The sequence below is a fragment of the Equus asinus genome, chromosome 14 (assembly GCF_041296235.1).
Source record: "Equus asinus isolate D_3611 breed Donkey chromosome 14, EquAss-T2T_v2, whole genome shotgun sequence".
NCBI lineage: Eukaryota > Metazoa > Chordata > Mammalia > Perissodactyla > Equidae > Equus > Equus asinus.
The window spans coordinates 1,638,185-1,660,645 of record NC_091803.1 but is presented as its reverse complement, the minus strand read 5'-3'; the positions used below and the strand labels follow the sequence as shown (position 1 = coordinate 1,660,645).

The 22,461-nt window shown below is 55.7% G+C and overlaps 1 protein-coding gene and 1 non-coding gene across 7 annotated transcripts in view; one reads left to right on the top strand and one right to left on the bottom strand.

The window, feature by feature from the left end:
* Window positions 1-22,461, top strand: part of MAD1L1 (mitotic arrest deficient 1 like 1) — a 415,485-nt gene that overhangs the window by 155,186 nt on the left and 237,838 nt on the right. For all 6 annotated transcript variants that reach the window (XM_014846667.3, XM_044746860.2, XM_014846671.3 and 3 more), the window contains one exon: window positions 5,181-5,325. In XM_014846667.3, the coding sequence (XP_014702153.1) occupies window positions 5,181-5,325 (145 nt within the window). The remainder of the gene's footprint in view (window positions 1-5,180; window positions 5,326-22,461) is intronic.
* Window positions 12,217-12,321, bottom strand: LOC123277046 (U6 spliceosomal RNA). Its single transcript, XR_006513721.1, has one exon. It is a non-coding gene; the product is annotated as a U6 spliceosomal RNA (small nuclear RNA).

The following is a 22,461-nucleotide window of genomic DNA, read 5'->3' as shown; positions in this document are numbered from 1 at the left end:
CAGAAACAGCTCTCAGTGTGGTCCGTGCTTACATGTGAACGTCTCTTCCAAGTGTTATGGATTCGAAGGTTGACCCGCTGTAGAGTTCTTATTCTGAATTTGGGTCTGGCTGTGGCCATTGGCGTGTTTACACCCTCTGTGTTGACGTGCCAGGCAAGAGTTAGCATGAAGCCCTCGCCCCACACCAAGCCTCGAGCCAGGGCTCGACAGGGGTGACTGCCCTTCCTGGGACGGACAGCACCACCCTTGTCTGCTCCACAGAGGTGATGGCCAGGCCTTCGGGCCTTCTGTCACAGGGAACGTCTGTGACAGCTGTTGGTACCGATGCTCTTTCCTGGGCATCGAGGACAGCTCGGGGTGGCAGGCTGGAGTTGGGAGAAGGTAGACAAAGAGACCGTGGGACTGGCCGGGTCTTGCGGGGCCAGAGCCGGAATCAGCGCTGTCTCGAAGAAGGTCATTAAAACGTCTCCCGCCGCTTCAGAGTGTGCTGTGTCCTTTCATTGTTGCTTGGAGGCCGCTATTCTTGGGCCGGGAGCTTTCTGATGAAGATTCCATTAAGGGGACTGCAGTGGCCCATTGGAGTACAAAGATGGGTTCTCAAAGGCTCAGCCCTTGTTTCCGTCAGCAGATGCCAGCTCGAAAAGGCATTGATCGATAAACACGCCCGACTTCTCCTTTAAGAACTGAGAACTTCATTTTGAAGTCCCAAAGGTTCTCGGAAATGCCAGTGACCTCAGAGTTCAACTTAAGCATGGAACTCGAGGTTTAATTTTTTATGAGTTTTCTCTTCTTCACTTCACAAGAAAGGCTGAGTTTGAACGGAGAGAACGTCCCTGGCAGAGGGGTGCTGGTGTTGGGGATCAGGGCTCTGGGGTTTGGCAGGCCAGACGCTTCCGCGCTGCAGGGAGGTCCCTCCCGGGTGTGGGCAGAGCTGCAGACGTCCCTTTCTGGCCCCACATCAGTGCTTCCTCCCCCAGTGGCGTGCGAGGATCGAGGATCAGGGAGGCCACCTGTTGGCAGGTGGTTTGAAAATCTCATTTGGGGCAGTTTGACTGGATTCCGTGTGGAAGGCCAGCCCCTGCCTGTGCCGGACGGTCCAGTGACTTTCATTGCCCGAGGGCCTCGCTCTCTGTCCTCCCTCTGTCCTGCGGCGCTCCGGCCCCCTTCCCTGAGCCTGCCGCGTGCTGTTGCTCTGCTTCCCATGGGATTATGTATGAAACGTGAACCCCTCCTGGCTGCTGACCCCCATCTGCCAGCCCGCTGCTGCTTTCCTTGGTACTGAACGGACGTCCTGAGAAGGTGGCCGGTGCTGCCTTAGTTCTCCTCACTTTATCTTGCCGCCCTTCCCAGTCTGCTCCTCGTGTGCTTCCCTTCTGCACCTGTTCTCACCCCTCCATGCCCCTCCCAGGCGGCTCTGGGCCCTCGGGGAGCTTCTACCCTGTCGCCTGCTGTCGCCTCTGGAGGGCCGCTCTTCTCCCTGTGGTTTCTGAGGGTCCCCGAGTCAGAGGCCCCTCCTTGACGACCCGGCGTGTCCTTGCCTCTGGGTCCTTTCCGCCTCTTCCCCTGCACGTCCTCTCTCCAGGCGACCCAGCGGACCTCGATTTGCCTCCTGTCCCTCCTCTGCCCACTGTAGTTCCTGCTATTTCTGTGGACAGCAGCCTCCCTTTCCCATGCTCGGCTTTCCTGCTGGCGTCCTGTGGCCTGTCCAGTGGGGACGCAGGGGAGATGTGGCAGGGCTGGCAGGAGGAAGGGGCGTGTTCCTTCCCTTTCCTGGAATGGGCCCGCTGGCGTCCTTTCGCTTCCCTGATTAGTGGCCGTCACTCCCAGCAGCAGCTGATGCCCGTTCGCAGTTTTCCTGGCGCTCAGGGCCCCAGCTCAGCAGGCTGGTGCTCTTCCGAAGCCTGGGTCCGACCCCGGCGGTGCCTCCCCAAAGGTCCAAGTTCCCGTTCTCTAAGTGTCTAGATTTAATGGTTGCACCCTCTTCCCTTGGTTCTCACAGCCCAAGGAGTGGAGGCTCCTTCCTGAAGTTGCTGCCTCCTTCATACCATAGGGGTCTCTTTCCTTCCCTTCCAGTTCCCTGCTACAGCTTTTTCCGGGTTAGCGGCACTTGGTGTCACCTGCCTTCTGTCATGTGCAGGTGTCTGTGCCTGAGATGCACACCCTGGGACGAGAGCTGTGTGGTTGGGCGTGTGCTGGTGGTGGATCCCTGCTGTTTCTCCAGGGCCTGGGGAAGCTTGTCGCTGCGACTCCGTGGACGCTGAGTGAATGAAGGAGTAGATCTGAGCGCTGATGGTCCTGAGCGAGGCTCTACAGAGTGTTCAGCAGCACCGTCTCCTGGAATATGCTGAAGTTGGACTTTTAGGTCTAGCTCTGTCTGTTAAAAAATTGAGTACGTGAGAACTGTCAGGCCTCATGCCAGGCCGTGGGGATGTGGGGTGATGCAGGGCTAACAGGCCTGAGGAGAGGGCTCGTCCTGTGGGCCCGGGCCGGCCGGGAGGCGCTCAGGCCGGGTCTGCAGTGGGGCTGCCCTCCCGGTGCTGACCCTGCTGGTGTGCGGCGTCCTTCAGGGTCGAGTACCCTCCGGCTTCATTCCTTCCTGTCCTGATTGCATGCGAAGCATTTTGTCATCAGGAGAGACAGGTTTTCTTTCTAGCCGGGCATCGGAGCTTTGCCAACCTGGGATCAACCCCAAAGCCCTGAGGGGCTCTGTCATCTTCCTGGGGCGCTGCCAGACACGACTGGCGCTGCATCCTGCAGGTGACGCATTGGTTTTTATGACATCTTAGGACTGGGCTGGGCACTCCCTGTCACCTCCTCCCAAGGGGCTGAGGCCCCCCAGCGTTTCAGGGACCTGCACAGGGAGCTGACAGCCAGCAGACTCAGATGCAGGTGTCCTGTGTAGGCCTGCCCCAGCTCTGCTGCCCTGGGCCCAGGTCCCTGGCGCCAGGGGGTACTCTCAGCTCTGCACGGGCGGGCGGCAGTCACCCCTTCTGTGGTATACTTGACCTACTTGTGGTGGGGAGGCCTCCAGTTTGACCCCACACAATATGAGTGCATCATGCTCCTGAAACTGTGGGGCTTGGGCTTTGTCAGCCACCCCCAAGGCTGTCCCCAACAAGTGTGAGCTCAGGACAGCTTCTCAGAGCAGCCCCTCCCCCCTGAGCCTAGTCACCTGAAAGATGGCATTGGCCACATTCTTGCCTTTGCGTGCCTGAGCCGGGTAGGAGGGCCAGTCTCTGATTAAGCCACGGTGGTGGAACGGTGATTTGAAGCACTCGCACATTTCCCCACCTGAACTCGAGGATTCTGGGGTCCATTTCACAGCCCTTGATTATTGGCCTATAAAGAGTTCCGAATTGAACTAGAACTGAAAATAACCTCTTAATATGTCTCTTTCAAATGAGTATTTGTACTTGTTTTTTATTTTATGCTTTTGGTTATGAAGCACCTAGAGGTGGCAGGTGCAGGTGGCCAGCTGTGCGGTTGGGTTAAGTATTAGTGTAAGACTGCCATGGCTCCATCAAGACAAAATGTGAGGCCCGTGAAGTGAGAGCGTTGGCCTAGCTCCGGGGGGTCTGAGGCCTTGCTGTGGGCCGTCTCGGGTGGCCCAGAGAGGGGCTCTCTGCCGAGTCTCTTGTAAGGATCTGTTTTCAAACTCTGCTTACCTGCTTAAAGAATTAGACTAAATTGTAATGAAAAACCCAGTACTCACTCAGACGTGAAACAGAACAAATGAGCACGTTGCAGGCCACTTGAGAGAAAGTGTGTTCTGCCATCCCTGTGAATTAAAGTTTCCTTGGAATCGTGTAATTAAAGCAAAAAGGAAATAATTGGATGGCAAGAAGGCTACCAGACTGCAGGTGTCATCCATAGCCACTCATCTGAAGTTGGACATTTTCAAAGCAGTGTCATTGTTCTCACTGATTGTCAACTCAGGTAAACTTTACAGTTGTCACCTTGTAACATAATCCTAGTAATGTCCTGTTTCTGTTTTTTTCTTTTGAGATTTTAAGACTTTCCTTTTGGCAGAGGTTTCCTCTACTTAAAGCAATAGCATGAACACCTAGTTCCCCACCCACAATTGATTATGCGCCCGGCCCCACACCCACCTGCAGGCTCGGCTGCTTTCCCAGGATGGCTTCTCCTTTGGTCCCTCTACAGAGATCCCTTCCTGGGAGTCATCCTGGTCATCGTCCCCTCATGCACGCACACGGGGGAGTCTACCTGTGGGCCTGGGGGGAGGCAACATTGGGGGTGCAGAGTCATGGGAGTCATGGGGTCTTCCCGCTAGTTTTGGGCCCTGGCTGCCATTTGCTGTGGTTCTTGGGCTGGCTTCCAAGGAATGTGTAGGGTCAAGCCAGGTGCAGAGGATAGCCCTGGGGTGGGACCATGAAGGACTGATGGCTTAGTGAGAGAAAGCGAGGCGAAGACCGAACTCTGAAGGCACTTGGCTGCTGTGCCAAGAAGTGGGGATGTCAGCGTGTGGGTGGTTGGGAGTGGGAGAGTCCTCTGCATCAGGGTCCCGTCCTTATCTGGGGTCTGAAAGCATGGCCAGGGGGCAGTTACTGCAACAGCAGTAATGCAGGTGGGAAAGGACGAGTGCGTGAACTGAGGTGGAGGCGCTGGGAGCGTGGAGGGGCAGGAGGTGCGTAAAGTGGAATGGAGAGGAAGCGTCAGCCCGCCGAGGGTCCGCGGGAGCAGGCCTGTCCCAGCCTGGCCCCTTGGGAGGAGCCCCACAGGAGGCGTCTGGGCCCCGTGTTGGAGGTCTTGCCGGTGTTCGCCTTTGCACAGTGATTCTGGAGTGGCCCCCACACCACGCTGCACATCTGCGGCACTGCGATTCGGGGGGAAGTGCTGGCGCTGGTGATTGCGCTCATTCAGAAGTGCCGTCTCCCGAAGCGCCCCACCGCCGACAATTTTTCCCATTGTGTGTGGAGTGAGCATCCCCTCCCCCACTGCCTGCCGTGTTCTGGGATCACCCTGGTGTCTATTTGAAATCCAGAAACTCCTGAAAGGCTTTAAGTAGCTATTCAGAAGTGAGGAAATGACAGTGAGCTGGCTGCACGTGCGGCTCTATTTTGGGACCTGAGTCAGAGTGCCATCCTGGCCCTGGGGGCCCGTCGCTGGGGTGCTGTCCTGTGGCCAGGCCTCATTGCTCTGCCTTTCGCTTTTTCTTGCAGTGCCCGGGGGCTGGAGAAGGTCAGGCAGCAGCTCCAGGAGGAGGTGCGCCAGGTCAGCAGTCAGCTGCTGGAGGAGAGGAAGAGGCGGGAGACGCACGAGGCTCTGGCCCGGAGACTTCAGAAGCGGGTCCTGCTGCTGACCAAGGTACGGGGCGTGGCGGGGGTGGCCAGGCCGGTCCTGCTCGCAGAGGGCTTGCCTTCCAGGTCAGTGGCTCCCAGTGCGGCCCCATGTCCATTCTTAGTCTTTTCTCTCCAGGCCCCACGTTTGTCAAGATCCCTGCCAAACTCAGTTTGCTTCTTGGCCCCCGTGACTCACGCCCCACTTCTGGGTCAGCTGGCTTGTGGGCCGCCTGTGAGTCATGTCAGTTCAGTGGAGCGTGCCCTCCCCAGGAGGAGCATCCTGGCAGTTTAGTCAGTTGCGTGTTTATCCTGGATCACCGGGAGGGTTCTCAAATGCAAGAGCGAGTTCCCCCAACCCAGCTGTTTCCTGTTGGGACCATGGGGCCTTTCCAGACATCTCTCCAGCACTTCACTGTCCCCTCCTGGTTGGGGGGCAGAGCCTGCTGGCCTTCCCCGGTGACCTGGGCTATTGGTGTTGGCCCTGAGCCCCTGTGTCTCCCCCAGTGGGGTCAGCCCTCCCTTAGGCCCGGGGGATGGGGGCAGCCTTTCCTCCTCTGATGCCCATGAGCGCAGGGTAAAGCGCAGTGGGTCTGTGGCCCAGGGTTTGTGATGAAAACCCGCAAATGCACTGGGTGGCATGTGCTCTCGTTCCTGGCCTCTTCTGTGGGGGCCTGATTCCCTCTAATTGTTCTGTGCCTGATGTCTGGCTCGATAAGCAGAGTTCACTGGAGCGTGAGTTAAGGGTTTTGTGTGAGAGAGCGTTCTTTAAAATGTTGCTTTGGAGGCTGAGATTTCCGATGTGGAAGGAAAGGACCAACATTGTCCCCAGATGCTCTCTAGGTGGGGGCGAGGGTGTCTGGCTTGCTGGCAGAGAGTCCTCCGTCTGTCCTCAAGCCCGTGTTGCGGGGCCGCCCCAGCCTCGGGAAGATGGCCCACCTGGGAGTATCAGGCGTGGTGTCTGACGAGCGCTCGCCTGTTCTTCACCATTTGTGATGAAAATCTAGGCTCTTAGCTGCTGGGACCTCCTGGCTGTGAAGCTTTTATTCTTTGTTTATTCGTTTTTTGTGAGGAAGATGGGCCCTGAGCTACCATCTGCGCCCATCTTCCTCTCTTTTGTGTGTAGGCCACCGCCGCAGCATGGCTTGATGAGCGGTGTGTAGGTCTGCACCCAAGATCCGAACCCGTGAACCCTGGGCTGCTGAAGCAGAGCATGTGAACTTAACCACTGCGCCACCAGGCCAGCCCCTATGAAACTTTTAAAAAACAAGTCATATTTCAGTTACTAAAACCCTGCTGTGTCACTCAGGGCCCTGGGTCCAGAGGCTTCCCAGGTCAGACTTGGCCCACCTCTCCACACAGGCCCCAGGTGCTGCCTCTGAAGCCCTGGCTTTGCTGGTGTCCTGCAGGGGAGGCATCCCCAAAACGTCCTCACACGCTGCCACCCGGAGCTGTCAGCTGCCTTTCCCCAAAGCAGAGGGTGCCGTCGAGGTGCCTAGTTGGCTGTGGCCAGCTACATGGAGCCAGCCTGTTATGGCCTCACTCCTCCTTCCCTTCTTTCTCGAATGTACTGTGTGTCTGCCGGTGTCTGCTTTGCACGAGGGGCCAGGATGCAGGTGTGCGGTCACAGCCCCCAGGGAGCTTACAGTCTAAGGGGACGAGAGTGGCAAGCGCACACACTGGCCAGTCGTGAAGGAAGCACATGGAGCTCATCACACGGCAGTTTCTGGAGTTGCTGGTGGCTCAGCTGAGACCTGCGGGTTCATTGTTGTGAAGGGGCGCGTGGAAAACCTGTCCTTGTGGTAGAGTGCCACGGCTAGCAGTGCCGCCAGGTCATGCCGGATATGTGGGAGCTGGAAGGAACACGATGACTTCAGTTTTGGGGGCCTGGCTTGCAGGTGGTTCAAGAACCGCAGGTGTGCCCGCCCCGGGTCACAGGTGGGCGCGAGGATGGCTGAACAACAGAGGAGCTCAGGGAAGGGGTGAGCCGGGGCGAGGCTGTGTGCTGCTGGGGCAGTGGGGCGTCTGGACGTGCCATCCTGTGAGTGAGAGACACAGGGTGGGCAGGGGTCTCTGAGGGGGGAGCACCGAGCTTTCCTGGGGTGACCAGTGGGAGGGCTTTTCCCTGTGACCTCAGGAAAGTCGCTCAGTCTTGCTGGGTCTCCATTTTCCCGTTTGCAGAGCAAACAGCTCAGGCTAGATGACCACGGGGTGTCTTGTGAGCGTGCCGGCCGTGTCTGACGCTGAAGTGGCTTAGTGCCTCATCCTGGTGGGGTCTCGTGCAGACAGTCCCACGAGGTCCTGCGACAGCCAGTGAAGGGGAGGACAGGGCAGAGGCTCTTCCAGGAAGGGAAGGTTGAGCTGTTGTGCACTCCAGCAGCCCCAGTTCTGGGTGTTCGTCTGAAGGACACGGGGCCACTGTGTTGAAGAGCTGTCTGCACCCCACACTCACTGCAGTGCCATTCACAGTGGCCAAGACGTGGCAGTGACCTGTGTCCAGCGACGGGCGATGGACACAGGAGATGTGGTTCATACACATGATGGAATGTTACTCAGCCACAGAAAAGGAAATCCTGCCCTTTGTGACGACGTGGATGGACCTTGGGGGCATTATGCTAAGTGAGATGAGACAGAAAGACAGATACTGCATGACCTCACTTAGATGTGGAGTCTAAAAACCTGACCTAGGAACAGAGCGGGCTGGTGGTCGCCAGAGCTGGGGCTGAGGGCTGGAGGAAATGGGGGAGGGTGGTCAAAAGGCATGAACTTCCGGTTTGTAAGATAAATTGAAGAAACAAGGAAAAGTACAAACCACACAAGGCTTGGTCCGACCCCTCCTCCTGAGAGGCTCTGGGTCGCCCTGTGCCACGGGGCCGCAGCTCCCCTGTCCCGGACCAGTCGTGTCCCCGGCCCGTGAGGAAGTTGTGCAGGCTGTAGGAGTCACCCTGAGAGGGAGGCTGATGACCTCATGGGCTGTTTACATGGGGCCCCCTTAGGAGGAAAGGAGGCTTCGGGAAGGTTTGTTGAGTGAGTCCAGGATTCGGCTGGTTCAGCAGGTTGAAAGCCACACTGGGAGAGGCTTTGTGGACTGATGGGATCTGATTTTGTCCTCTTCTCGGTCTTAGTAGTAGATGATGGGCCCCCTGTGGCCTGAGCCGTGGGACAGAATGGTGGCCCTTGGAGCTCTTGAGTGAGCAGCGGGCAGCCTCATCTGCTGCCTGCCTCAGTCGTGTGTGTGTGTGTGTGTGTATGTGTGTTGCTTAGAACGGCACCTGGGACACAGTGCTCTGCGTGTCCCATGTGGACGTGCACACGTACAGGGGCCTCATCTCTGCTCAAGTCCACTCCCTGTCTGTCTGGAAGGCGCCCCTTGTTCCTGACGCGTCCTCTGGCCCCAGGTGAAGCAGCCCCTTCTTTCTCCAGGCTCCTCTGGCACCTTGGCTGTGGGGTGCTGTGACAGACTGGGAGCCTGGGCTGAGCGAGCCTGGCGGGTGTTGTGGCCTGGGGCCGAGTGCAGGAGCTGTCATCGCTGCTGTTGGAGCAGGCTCACAGGCGGGCTCCGGGGCTGCTTGTCCAGCCTCTTGGCCACTCAGGGAGCTCTCCCGGCTGCATTCGGAGGAGAGCCTGGGCTTTTGGGGTCTATGTCCCGTGCGAGGTTTGTCCTGGTTAACGTCCAGTTGGGGATGGCACCCCATCTGCTTTGTGGGGGTGGCAGTGGGGCCTCGTTTCGTTTCAAACGATTCTTCTTTTTTAGTAAACTTTATTTTTTAGATCACTTTTAGATTTACCTAAAAACTGTGAAGACAGTTCAGAGGGCCCCTGCACCCGGCAGCCCCATCCCCATGCTTCACGTCACGTGGCACATTTGTCACCATCTTGAACCAACACTGACACGTTCTCATGAACTGAGGTCCCCACTTTCTTCACACTCCTTGAGTTTCCCTAATGCCCCCCTCTTTTCCAGGACCCCGTGCGGGGTCCCAGAAGACTTCCAGTCCTTGGGTTCCTTCGGCCCTGGGGCTGTGACAGTCTCTCAGGCCTGCCTCGTGTCTGAGGCCCTGCAGTGTCGGGAGGGCTGCTCACGTGTCTGTGGAAGGCCCCCTGCTGGATCTGACGCTCCTCTCGGGATTACCGGGTTCTGGGTTGGGGAGGAAGACCCCAGAGGTCCGGTGTCCTTCACATCACGTCGTATCAAGGCCACACCCTGTCGAGGTGCCTCGATCGCCTGGCTGAGGAGAGTGCGCTGGGTCTCCCCCGTCGGCTCCCATCTGCCCCGTCCGTACTGTGCCCTCTGGAAGGAGGTCACCGTGCACGTCCCCCCCCTCTGGCTGGGGGCTGCTCCCCTCCTGGAGGGCGGAGTGGCTGCCGTCTGGAACTCTCTGTACAGAAGACTCATCTCTCCCGCTCATTTATTTATTCAGCCACTTAGTGATGTTAGGATGGACTTGTGGATGTTTCTGTTGTGCTCTGGCTCGTAATCCAGTTCAACGTCATCTTGTAGCTTTGGCCTCTGGGAGCTCTTTCAGTTGGCTCTTGTGTCCCTCTGATGCATCCCATCAGTGCCTTCTGTTTTCTGAGCACTTGCTTCCTCTCTGGCACTAGAAGGTGGTCCAGGCTCACCCTGTGTCCTCCTGCCCAGTCCTAGAGCCAGCCCTCGCCCCAGGGTCCCGGCTTCCTCTCACCGGAGGTGGTGTTAGAATCCACGACCGCTGGGCCCTGGGTGTGCTTGTTGCTACTGGGGTGGTATTGCCTTTGGGCTCCCGCAGCCGACAGAGCCCAGAAACCTGTGTGTGTGTGTGTGTGTGTGTGTGCATACTAACTCGTGTGTATGCTAACTCGTGTGTATATACTTAATCTATAAACATTTCTACACCTAGCCCCCAGCTCTCTAGTGACTGAACACACGTCCACACTGACATCTCCACCTCTGATCCCCACCATGTGATCGTCCAGCCCCCTCCCCTTGCTGACCCGACCTCCCGCCCCATGGTGAAGGCCTGGCTCCCGCCGTCCCCATCCACCTTCCTCGCCGCTCCGCCCAGCGCACCGTGCGGCAGTGTGAGGAGTGTTAACACCAGATGATAACTTTTTGTTTTGAAATAATTATAGATCATAGGAAGTTGCAAAGACAGGGCAGAGGGTTCTCCTGTTTCCCGCAGTGTCCCCAGTGGTTCCATTTTACATAATTATGGCATGGTAACCTGGTGTTGGCACAATGTGTGTGTGGGTCTGTGTCACGTTATCCCTTGAGTAGATTCTTGTGACCGCTGCTGCAGTCAAGGTGAGGATGATCTCCTGTGTCCCCCTCAGTCACACCACCCCTTTCCTTCATCGGCCCGATGAGGGGAACCGTAATCTGCTTTCCTGCCTAAAATCCTATCGTTTCCAGGTCTTATATAAACGGAAGCAGACCGTCTGTGGCTTTTTGGGACTGGCTTCTCCACTCCGCTGAATGCCCCAGTGCCCCAGATCGTTGCGTGTGCCAGCTCTCGTCCCTCTTTATTGCGAGCAGTATCCCATGGCGTGGCTGTGCCACAGTTGGGCTAATCGTGCACCAACTGGAGGACATTTTCCCTGTTTCCAGCGTTTGCTATTGCAAATAAAGCTGCTCCTAGAGTGGTGCACGGGTTTTGTGTGGTCATGGGTTTTTATTTCTCTGGGATAAATGCCCAAGAGTGCAGTTGCTGGCTCTCAGGCAATGGCTTTTGGAGCTGGATTGCTGGAGTCCTGCATCAGCGGGGGCCCCTTGATTGTTGGGGAGAAGATCCCAGGAAGTCTGGGGGACTGTTTTGCTTGCCCCGTTCGACTCTGCCTGGAGACAAGCTCCTCCTCGTTGGGCCGAGGTGTGGTGGTCGGATGGAGCGGCGGGGCTTGAGGCTCCAGGTCGTCGGGGCACGCAGGGTTGAGATGCTGTGGTGGACGGTTCTTCCTTAGGCCCCACGTGGACCGTGTACTGTGCTGCTGTGGTGGTCCCACGCCGTGGCAGCTGGGAGCAGCACGAGTGCGCTAACTCCTGGTTCTGCAGGTTGGGGTCCTGGGCTAGGCCGCCTGCCCCCTGGGCACCAGCTCCCACAGGACCCCGTCGGCAGCTCAGCCCCTGCCGGGCACCGGTCCCGAGGCTCCCTGGGAAAGTTTGCCTCCAAGCTCGTTTGTGTCATTGTGGAATTCGGTTCCTGTTGTTGTGGGACCAAGGGCCCTGTTCTTGCTGGCTGTCCTTGCTCCTGGAATCTGCCCATGTTCTTTCTCATGCTTTCTGTGTGGCCCCTCCAGCAGTGCTGGGTGCAGAACCCTCTCATGCTTCAAAGCTCTCCACCTTCTCTGTGCTCCATCTCTCTGGCTGCGATGGAGAAAGTTCTTTGCTTTTAAAGGCTCATATAATTCGATTGGCCTACCCAGACAGTCCCGGATAACCTTATTTTAAGGTGCATAAGCTTAATTTCATCTGCAAAAATCCCCTTTGTCTTGTCAGGTAACCTGATCAGGTTACTGACCCACCATACGTGTGGTCGAGGATGGGCAATGGTGTAGATGTCAAGATCTGAAAACTCGATGCCTGCGAGAGCCAGGCAGACTGCACATATGTGGGATGGGCCCGCCCGCTGCAGGGCTGGGCGTGCTGGAGGGCGTGTGCCGTCCGAATCAGGCTGCCCATCTCGGGCTCGGCCACTGTGGTCCCAGAGGAATCTTCTGAGTTTGAGAGAAGTCAGCAGTTTGGATATTTAAATGAAGTGTTTCCATTTACAAATCGTCTTGTGGGTCAAACAGTGTTCTTTTTTGTTTTGGAGGTGGCAGTAGTTTAGTTTTACTTAAGTGTAGTGCTCAGAAAAACAATTAGTCTACAGAGTTCAAGGTCGTCCTTCTATTTACAGTGAGTAAGCGCCTTTCAGAAGATTTGGCCCTTGACTATCAACAGGTAAGAAAAAATGTGGAGCACGTCAGGAGTTTGCGTGTCATCCTCACGCAGGGCCGTGCTCATCTTCTCTGTGTCGTTCCGGTTTGAGTGTATGTGCTACCGCACAAGCACCAGACCTAGTGTCGTTGGGGGCTGGAGTGGGCCTGCAGCCTGTGGGCCATGCCCCCTGCTCTGTTCTCCTGAGATGATGGGGTGCTGTGGATGTTCCCCGTCGGAGCCCCTGTCACATCGGGGAAGCCTCCCACGGGGGGCTGGTGGTGTGGCTTCCACCTGTGGAGTCTGCGCCTCGTTGCCCAGGCTGTGTCTCTTGGCGTTTGTGAACGTTTTACTTGGCTTCATTCTTGGGGATTTTCTGTCCTTGAAGTCCACTGCCCGGGGCTCCCGAGGCAGGAAATTTCCGCTCTTCGCTCCCCCGGCTCAGCAGGTTGGAAGCGGATGGCGCTTTCTGGCCTAATTCAGTCCTCACCCTGACCACGGTGCTCGCGGCCGCCGTGTTGAGGGAGGGAGAGCGTAGGGATTGATTGCCCGGCACTACTGGTTATTTATCCTGACCATCGTTAGCAGCCCTGTGTGGGTCGATACCAGCCGCCTGTGCAGTGCCCGGGTCTGGCACACGGGGATGCATCTGGCCAGTGGCGTGGTGAAGCTGTTCACCAGGTGGCCTGTGGAGGGGCACGGTGAGTTTTGGGGTGGGTAGCGCCCGGTACACATCCACCGCTGCCACCCACCCTCTCAGGAACCCTGTGAGCTCGGCCACGCCGCTCGCTCGTGGTTGAAGGGTGCTTCCTCCTCAGGCGCCTCCAGGGTGGCGTCTGTCAGGCCTCGAGGATGTTCTGCTTTCTGGTCTGTCGTGCTGGGCAGAGACCCCAGCCCGTCTCTCTGTGGCGGAGTGTGGCCAGTGCACTGCCGCTGCCCTCTGCTGCAGCCTGGGCCAGGCCCGCAGCAGCCCCGCTGATGGGGCTCTGGTGCCTGTATCCCGTCAGGATCCTGTGGTGTGCTTGACATTTCAGTGTACAGTGCTTGGAATGTGTGAGTTCATTTTGAGACCTTATTAAGCGGCTCCAGTCTAAGGGTTTAATTGTTACTGATAGCTAAGAGCATAATTACCTTGGTAAAATACCATGACTATTTTAAGCAATTGAAAATTGGCTTCCAGAACTGGGTGAACACAAACCATTTTCCTATTTGAAATGAGCTATTTCCAGTGTGCCCCTAATATTCCACAATATGCTTACAGAGTCTTATTTATAGAACCTAAGCAGTGAAAGCTAACTTTTAACACGAAGAAAGTTTTTAAAATATAAGTAAAAGCTACCCCTCCCCTCTTTTCTGCACCCTCCCTCCCCTGAAATTCCAGAGTGGAGCCATCTTTGGAGAAGGACACAGGTCGTTGGTGTCCTATCTACCCCGAGGTCAGAGCGGATGTTTTTGTGGTGATGACGGCCCCCCTTGATGGGTCCCTGAGTGGGGAGGTGAGAGGTGGCACGCGCCGGAGTGTCAGAAGAAGATCTGGATTCTGAATTCTGGGAACATGCTGGATCTGCACTGGCACCTCTGTTGCCAGGAGCCGATTAACCCAAGGCCCCTTCTCTGGAGAGTGGGGGAGTCCCAGTTGTCATTCCTGTCCCCCTGGCTTTGTGGCTTGCTAGGAGGATCAGATGTCCTCATACCCCTGAGGTATCCTTGTAGATCAGAAAGCCCTTCACCAACACGAGTGGTTGTCCTCCAGTTTGAAGACCTCTGCTGTGGGATGTTCATGGGCGGCAAGCCCTGCTGGCTTTTCGCCTCATTCCCAGGTGAGCTGGGAAAGGACAAGATGGCTGGGATTCCGACGTTGCTTCCACTCTTGGAGACGATGCAGGGACATGGGAAGACTGGCGACTTCATCTGCAACACACAGTTGAGATGAATTCAGATCTCAGAGGAGAGCTGGAGAGCAGATAGAGACCCGTCAGCGGAGATGGCTGCTGCTACTTAAGGAGCAATCAGATCCTTGGCACGAGGCGAGCTTTTGGGAAATGGAGGCGGAAGTACAGGGGGTCTCTCAGAGGAGTTCAGAGCTCCTCCTGCCTCGTGTCCAGAAGAGGTGGTCCCAGAAGAAGGCTGTTCCCCACCTGGTCTGCTCACGATCCATAGGCACCTCGTGAGCCAAGCCTGGGAGCCCTCCCTGGGCCAGCGGAGCAGGTGTTGGCTCAGGGGTCCCGGAGTGTCTTCTCGCTCCACTCCGCTGGGACTTCCTCCTCCCTCCACTCTGCCGGGACCTCCTCCCACCTGGCGTTGGCCTTGTGCCCGCGACGCTCCACTGAAGGCTCCCGGTCCTTTTCTGATGGAGGGGCTTGGGTTGGGTATTGGTATTCATATGATTTATTTTGAGTTAAATGTAGGTCTTTATATTCCTCGTATTTACTTGGCAGCTTTAAAAAATCACCTAATTACGTGGGAACTGTAAGGGTGGGGCACTCCATGTTGTTCTTCGGTGCTCACTCGTCCAGCTGCTTGCGCAGCGTCTCTGGGGTCAGCATCTCAGCAGCAGGGAGGTCCAGCCTCGCACCAGCAAGGCACGTCCCTGTGGTTCTCTGTGAACCCCAGCACCTTCCGGAAGCTGCCAGCACGTGGGAGGTGTTCTGGACCCCATTTTTCACCCATGATACGAGGATAGACTGTTAGCTCTGAGATGCCTCCACTCCTTCCTGATTTCAGGTCACTCAACCCTGCAGGGATGGTGATGTGGGGAGGGCAGAAGGAGTAGGGAGACCTCAGGTTACTCTGGGCTAAAGTGGCCCCCCATGTCCTTGAGTGCTGTCCTGGATGGGGTGATGGGCTTCTGGAAGGAATGTAGGCAGGTAATAGGTGCTGCATCCTAATGGCTTTGTGTCCCTGGTGAGGGCAGAGGCCAGTTGTGGGGGATGGGTGGTCCACTGTGGGTGTGGGAGAGGTGGGGTGGTGGTCCTTGTGGGAGGGGGCAGGTGGGTGGTGGTCCTCATGGCAGGGGGCAGAGTGGGTGGCGACCTCCTTTCTTCGGTCACATTGGTGTTTGGAGTGCTGGCTCACAGAGCATGTTCACGTTGAGTTTCAGGGGGGCCTGTGCAGTGTTTTCCAGTGACTGCCCAGTTTGCATCCCTGGCGGGTGTGTGAGTTCTGGCCCCTGGCTTTGCACTGGACTTGTGGCTCTGGCTGGGAGCATTTGCTGCTTAGTGAGGTACTTGCTGCTGTGTCTGCATAGCGTTTTGATATCTGGTAGTGAAATCCTCCAAATTTGTTATTATTCTTTAAGATTCTTTGGCTAATTTTGGTTCTTTGCATGTCCTTATACATTTTGAAATCGGTTTGTCAACATACACAAAAAACTGCTGGAATAGTATTAAGATTGCGGTGAATTTATAAATCAATTTGGGGAGAAAGGACATTATAACCTTGTTTTATCTTCTAAACCAGAATGTTACATCACTTCTTCCATTTGTTTAGATCCTGTTTAATTTCTCTGAGTAATATTTTGTAGTTTTTAGGGTAGAAGTCTTGCATCTTATTTTCTAAGTGTTTTCTGTTTTTGATGCAGTTTAATAGTATCTTTTTAGGTTTCTGTCTTCTGTGTGCTTGTTACTAGAATATGGAGATAGTTCAGTTTTGTCTGCTGACTCTGGACCCAGGAGCCTGGCTGAATTCACTTACTGTCATGGTGGCTTCGACACAGACCCGCCTGGAGCTGTGCGTCCCGCCCGGTCCTGCTTCTCTGCCAGCCCTTGGGCCTTGCCGCTCGTCCTCCCCGTCGTCTTGTGGGAGCCCTGCTGGACGGTGGGAGAGGGGATGCCAGTGGGCGTCCTTGTCTGGTCAGATTTTTGGGAAGCTTCAGTGATCGACTGCGAGGTCTGATGTGAGCTGTTTGTTTTCTGTAGATACTCTTTATTGGATTAATGGAATCCCCTTCTATTTGTTGTTTTCTAAGAGGTTTTATCATAAATGCCTACCCCATACATTTTGATGTGGGTTATTTTTATTATTGCCGTCAAAATATTTTCTCATATTCTGTCTGGATTTGTAAAGGCTGACCTTCAAGCAAGGTTTACATGTTCAAAGCACATAATGTAGGCGGATGGGAATGCTGAAAAGGAATCGAAAGAAAGAACCCAAACTTACTCGTCCACTTGCTCCTTTATTTTTTTGTCCCACTGATTCTTACAGAACGTATCCTGGGAGCCAAGCTCTGTTCTGGGCCCGGTTGAAAGAACAGGAAGCCGAACAGGCAGCCTCTGAAGTAGGGGTCTCCTGCTAGGTGGGAGAGGATGAACAAATGAATGTGGAGGGCCGTGAGGCGTTCGTGCTGTGAAGGAAAGTCACAGGGGAGCGTGTTGGGGGAGGGGACGTTAGGCCTTCAGCGGGTGTCTTGGCAGAGCCTGGGAGAAGGAGGGGACCAGCACTCAGGAAGGGAAGGACACACGTAGATCTCTCACGCTGGGGCCTGTGGGTGGGGTTTGTTTTCTGGTTTTTGAAAAATACCTGCAGATCCACAGGAAGTTGTGAAGATGGTAGAGAGGTCCCATGGACCTTTCACCCAGCTTCCACTGTGGTAACATCCTGGGAAATCATAGTGCAGTATCAAAACCAGGCCTTTGACGTTGGGACAGTGTGTGTGTGCTTTTGTGTCACGTTATCATTGCGTAGATTCGTGGAAGCATCACTCAGTCAAGACACAGAGCTGCTCCACCACACCGGAGACTTCCTGCGGGCGCCCCTGAAGCCACACTGGCCTCCTTGTCCCCTAATCTGTTTTCCATCCCTGATAATTTTGGCAGTTCAAGAATATTACGTAAATGCAGTCATATAGTATGTGACCTTTAAAAGAATGTTTTTTTTTACTTTATCCCTTTTAGAGCAGTTTTAGGTTACAAAAAATTAAGCAGAAAGCACAGAGTTCCCATATGCCTCCTTCCCCAACCCGCAGTTCCCCTCTTGTTACCACCTCGCGTTAGTGTGGTACGTTTGTTACAATTGATGAATCATTAATGCAACGGTATTATTAAAGTCCATCGTTCACATCAGGCCTCACTCTGTGTGTGGTACATTCTGTAGGTGTTGGCTGTAATGTGTGATGTTGTGTGCCCACACATCCCTCCGTCCTTCCCGCCCCAGGCCTGACGACTGCTGGCCTCTGGCTGTCTCCATGGTCACGCCTTGTCCAGAGTGCCGTGTGGTTGGGGTCGTGCAGCAGCAGCCTTTTCAGACTGGCTTCTTCCACTTAGCAGTGTGTCTTGAAGGTCCCTCCGGGTCTTTTCACGGCTTGATCGCTCATCCGTGTTGAGCGCTGCGTCATGTTGCATTGTCTGGATGGACCACAGTTTGTCCATTCTCCTGCTGAAGGACATCTTGGTTGCTTCCAGTCTTGGCAGTTTTGAACAAAGCTGCCGTACACGTCATTGTGCAGGTTGTTCTGTGGAGGTGTGTTTTCACCTAAATGTCTAAGTCGCACGGGAAGAGTATGTTTACCTTCGAACTCTCCCGACGCCAGCACAGCCTGTGGTAATCTGTGCCCTCTGCTCTTGAAGCTCTTCGCACACCGTGTTTCCTTTCCTTCCCGTAGAAGCTCTTTGAGATGGGGGTATTTCTGTTTTCCCCATGAGACGCAGAGACACAGAGCAGGGGAGAAGTGATATGGAAGTTGGAACCCAGATAACGGGGGTTCTAGTTTCCACTCTGGCCTCCTGCTAGTTCCCCCCCGCCCCATCAGGCCTCCCTCATAGCAACATCGCATCTCCAGCTGCCAGCATCTTAAATGTCTCTGCTTTTTGTTTTCATTATACCTCTGAGCATAATTGGGTGACTTATGGAACATCTGGGAGCCTGGATGTCGTGTTCCAAGGGAGCTGTCTGCTTTTCCTGGGTGACAGGAGTGTTAAGTGAGGTGGCACCCACTGCAGGGACTAGGGCCATGCAGCGGAGGAGCCCCGTGTGGGGAGCAGTTATGTGGAGGAGGAGCCCCGTACAGGGAGCAGCTCTGTGGAGGAGGAGCCCCCTGCGGGGAGCAGCTCTGTGGAGGAGGAGTCCTGTGCAGGGAGCAGCTCCACTCGGAGGAGGAGCCCCTTGCAGGGAGCAGTTCTGTGGAGGAGAAGCCCCGTGCGAGGAGCTTCTCTGTGCTGTGAGTAGATTCTGCATAAGCATCACCCCTGCTCGCTAGGTATTGCCTGGGGTCGGCCTGCAGTGTGATCGATTCCTCTTGGTAGCAGCTGTTGTGTTGCCCCTGTGCCCACCCGGGTGTAAACCTGCACTGGCAGCTGCTCCTCCCTCCTGGGGCCTGAGCACAGGCATGTTGCTGACAGCTCCAACATCGGGGCCTCTCACCTTAGAGAAAAGCAGATTACGTCCTTTTCTCTTGCAAGAGAGCATAAACGCCCCTAGCTGCTTTTGATCACCCATCTTCATCCTCTTTCCACATCCTTCTTTAGACTCTGTGAGTTTCCTAATCTTATTAAAAGGATTTCTCTTGTACGCCTTCTTTTTTAATGCTGACACTTCTTGGTCTTAGGTGGCACAGAAGGAAATACTTGACATACTCAGTACGTAGTCTGCCTTCTGAAGAACGGCAGTCCTTTGAGGGTGTCTGACTTGTGCTCCCTCCAGAGCCCTTTCTCACGCACCCTCCCTCTGCCAGCACCGAGGCGTGGAGGATGGCCCCGTGGCCCCAGCTCCAGCTCAGCACACTGAGGCCAGAGGGCAGCCTGGAGACTGGCCCAGGCCACACAGCTGTAGCATCGGGGGGCGTGGGGGCAGATGCTGGATTGCTGTCTTTGATTGCTTATCATGCTGGGCCCCAGCCCCCGCACGTGGTTTATTCTGCACTTTGCTGCTTGCTCCGTGTGTAGACAGTGAGAGGACGCTTCAGTTGGAAGCCGTCCTGTTTTGGGTCCTTGGAGGTGGGCAGGGTGCACCTGGTCCATGCAGGGACTTGGTGCCTTTCAGTGCAGGTCAGTCTACCTGTCCATGGGAGTCCCAGCTGTCCTTGTTGGACTGAAGCAGCTGCTGAAGTCGCAGCCCCGTTTCTGAGAAGGGGGGTTACTAAGCCGCAGCGCTGTCAGCGTTATGCTCTGTCTGGGACCCTCATTGTCAGGGTTTGTCGTTTAGACAAATGCCCTTTGTGATGTCCTGGGCCCAGTGACATGGCGCCTGGTCTTGAAGGGCCTTGCCAAGGTGTGTGGAGCTGAATTTGACCAAAGCCGTCCGTCCCTCCAACATGAGATGGGCTGAGGAGCCATGGGTGTTTGAGGGAAGTGGCTTCTGCAGCCTGGGCTGAGGCTGCGCGAAGGGCCATGGTGATTTCTTCGTAAGCCAAGACGCGTGTAATAAGATGGGAGCTGATGGTTGAGACACACGACGTGGGCAGGCAGTGTGCTCAGTGTGCGCGTCGTCATCTTTACCTTCTCCATGTTAGAAACGGGAACACTGCAGCCCGAGAGGCTACGTAATGTTCAGAAGGGCTGGATCCAGCCCTCCGATCCTGGCCTGACTCGACACTTCCCCTCCGGAGGGGCCCGAGCAGCTCTTCAGGGCATGGGTCATAAAGCGTGAATGAAGCACGTGGAATTCCATGGGTCATAAAGTGCGGACGAAGCACACGGGATCCCATGAAGATGCAGAGTTTGGGTCCGTGGTTCCCGGCACGGATGACCTCCTGCCTGTCTGACCAGCTCCCGGGTGCTGTCCTTGCTGCCCATCTTTGACAGTGTCGAGTGGCAGAGTCCAGTCCATTTCAGAGACGGGAGCAGGGACCTGTGATTGACCAGTCACATGGTTATGCCATAGCTGAGACACAGGACACTGGAAGTGTGTTCTTATGCTCGTGGTGCCTGGTCCAGACGGCTGGTCCGCGTGTTGTTGCTTAAGTCTGTGAGGCGATCTGCAGGCCTGGGCCTTCCTGCTTGTCCACGTCCAGCCCTGGTCCCTGCTCAACCCCTGCCTTCCTGGGATGGCTCAGCTCCCCTCCACCCCCAGAGGATCACGCATTCTGGGGCTTCACTCGTGTCTGTAGATACTCGTCGAGAGCTCCCGTGGTGCAGGCCTGCCGTTCCTGTGCCTCTGCCTGCTGTCCTATCAGTCAGTGTCTCCTCAAGGGCAGGGTCCCTTCACCATCCTTGTTCCACCTCTGTGACCGACCGCCACGCCCAGGTAACGGGTATGGCAGGAGCTGGCTTCTGCCCTCCTCCCTGGGTTTTGAATGCGACTCTGCTACTTGACAGCATCTGTGCAGTGGACCTGGCGTTGGGATCTTGGAGCCTGGCCCCCTGTGCCCCCCTGTCCTGGCCATGCAGGATCCACACTCTCCCGCCACGGGGGGCACCAGGGCGATGGCGTTTGTGTTCTTGGAACTTGAGTTCAGAGTCAGAGCCTGCTTGTTCTTAAGCACCTCCCTCCACTTCTGCCTGATGCTTGAGAGAAGCCTAGAGGAGGGGCAGGGAGACACCAGCCCGTGCTTTCTGACCGGCCCTCCTCCCCCTGCAGAGCAGCAGCATCCTCTCGGCTTTAAAGTGCACTTTTCAGATGTTGATATATTGTCCTTTCAGGTTACCTTTCTAGGCTGACCTTTCTATTATATCCACTTAAGTAAAAATCTCACTTGTTTTGTTATGGGAAAATGCCATTTGCAAAGTTATTAGAAAGCCAATCTTGTCACCAGTATTATTGCATTATCCCACCGTGGGTGCAGCTGGAACTGGGTTGTGGCAGAAAAAAATTCCAGAGAGAAAAGCAATTTTAGGAAATGTAATGAAATCAAAACAAAAATGCCTTTTATCCCTCTCCAGTTTGAGATGTTTATTAAGATAGGGTGTGTGGGGCATGGAGAGAGGTGCTCGGGCCACCGCCAGCTGAGCCAGGACGGGATGCACGGGTCAGGAGGGGCAGGAGGTGAGGGAGGCCTGCCTCCTTGTTGTCCCTCCAGGAGCAGAGCCACCAGGCCCTCTGGTCTCTGGCTGCTCTCTGGGCTCCTGCTGCTCTGGCCCTTGGTTTGCCTTCTCCTGGGTTCAGATAATCTGTCTTTATTCTTGTGGACGTTTTACACTCTTGGAAGAGACTGCAGCCCCTGGGACCCACCCTGTCCGTGCCAGGGCTTTCTGGGCTCCAGAAGCCTCATGGATGTGCTGGGGGTGGGGGGTGTTGTGTGGACCTGGCGGTGCCCTCACAGAGGACGGAGTTTGGGGGAGGCAGGGCGGGAGGTGCCCGCAGTTGCAGGGCGCCCTGGCCGGTGGGCACGTGTGGCTGCTCCACGGTGGTCCTAGTGGTGTGTGTGTGATCAGAAACCCGGTGCCGGCCACCCCATAAACGCTTCCTAGATGACATCGCTGAGATCGTGTCCCCTCTGGGTCTTGAGTTAGAGACGGCAGCTCCAGTGAAGGGCCCTCTGAGGTGCTGTTTGAACTGGACCTGTTTTTCTTTGTTAGGAGAGGTGACCCGTGTCCCCACTCCATAATAGCAAATGAAACCTGAGAGCTTAAAAAGCACGTAGCTGGTAATGCCTAGCTTCCGTCACAGGAGCTGACTAACTTAGGCCCGTTGCACAAGACACCGGCCCCTGGCTTATTTGTGCTATTGGGGCTAGAAAACATTCCCTCAGCCCTCTAGAGTCCCCTGGGCCTGCTCCCTGCCTTCCTGGCACAGCACTAGAATCTGCTCCTCCTGCCCGACTGGAAAGTGCTGTGCTTGGTAGGGGTGGGGGCACAGGGAAGGGCCTCCATGCCCCCGGCCTTTGCATATGCCTGTCTGCTGTCCTGGTTCCTTCTGGTGCACTTGTCATGTTTTCTCATCTCTCCTGATGGGCGGGGACCCTTTCTTGTTCACCAGCACTTAGCACATAGTAGGCACTTGGTGAGTAGTAGGTGCTTGGGAGATGTCTGTTGATGTTCATTTCACCTGAGGAAACGAGGCCCACAGAGGGTAGCTCAGTGGGTGAGGAGCTGCATTGCTGCCACTCTGTTCTACCCTGACCCTGGGCTGCCTCCCTCCCTTCCTCCCTCCCTCTCTCCCGGCTCCCCCCGTGGGCTGCCTGCCATTGAGTGGGTGGGTGGGGACATCAGAAGTGCTTGCGGCAAGAAAGCTGATACAGATGTGTCTATTTTTGATGCCGTGACTTAAAATTAGCAACTTGGAAAATAGTGTTAATTGCCTTTTCCCCCAACAATGAAAGTGAAAAAAATTGCAGCTCTCAGCGGCAGAGGCTGGCAGGAAGGTGTGGTGGTGGGAGCAGGTGCTCGGGTGGGGCTGGGCTCT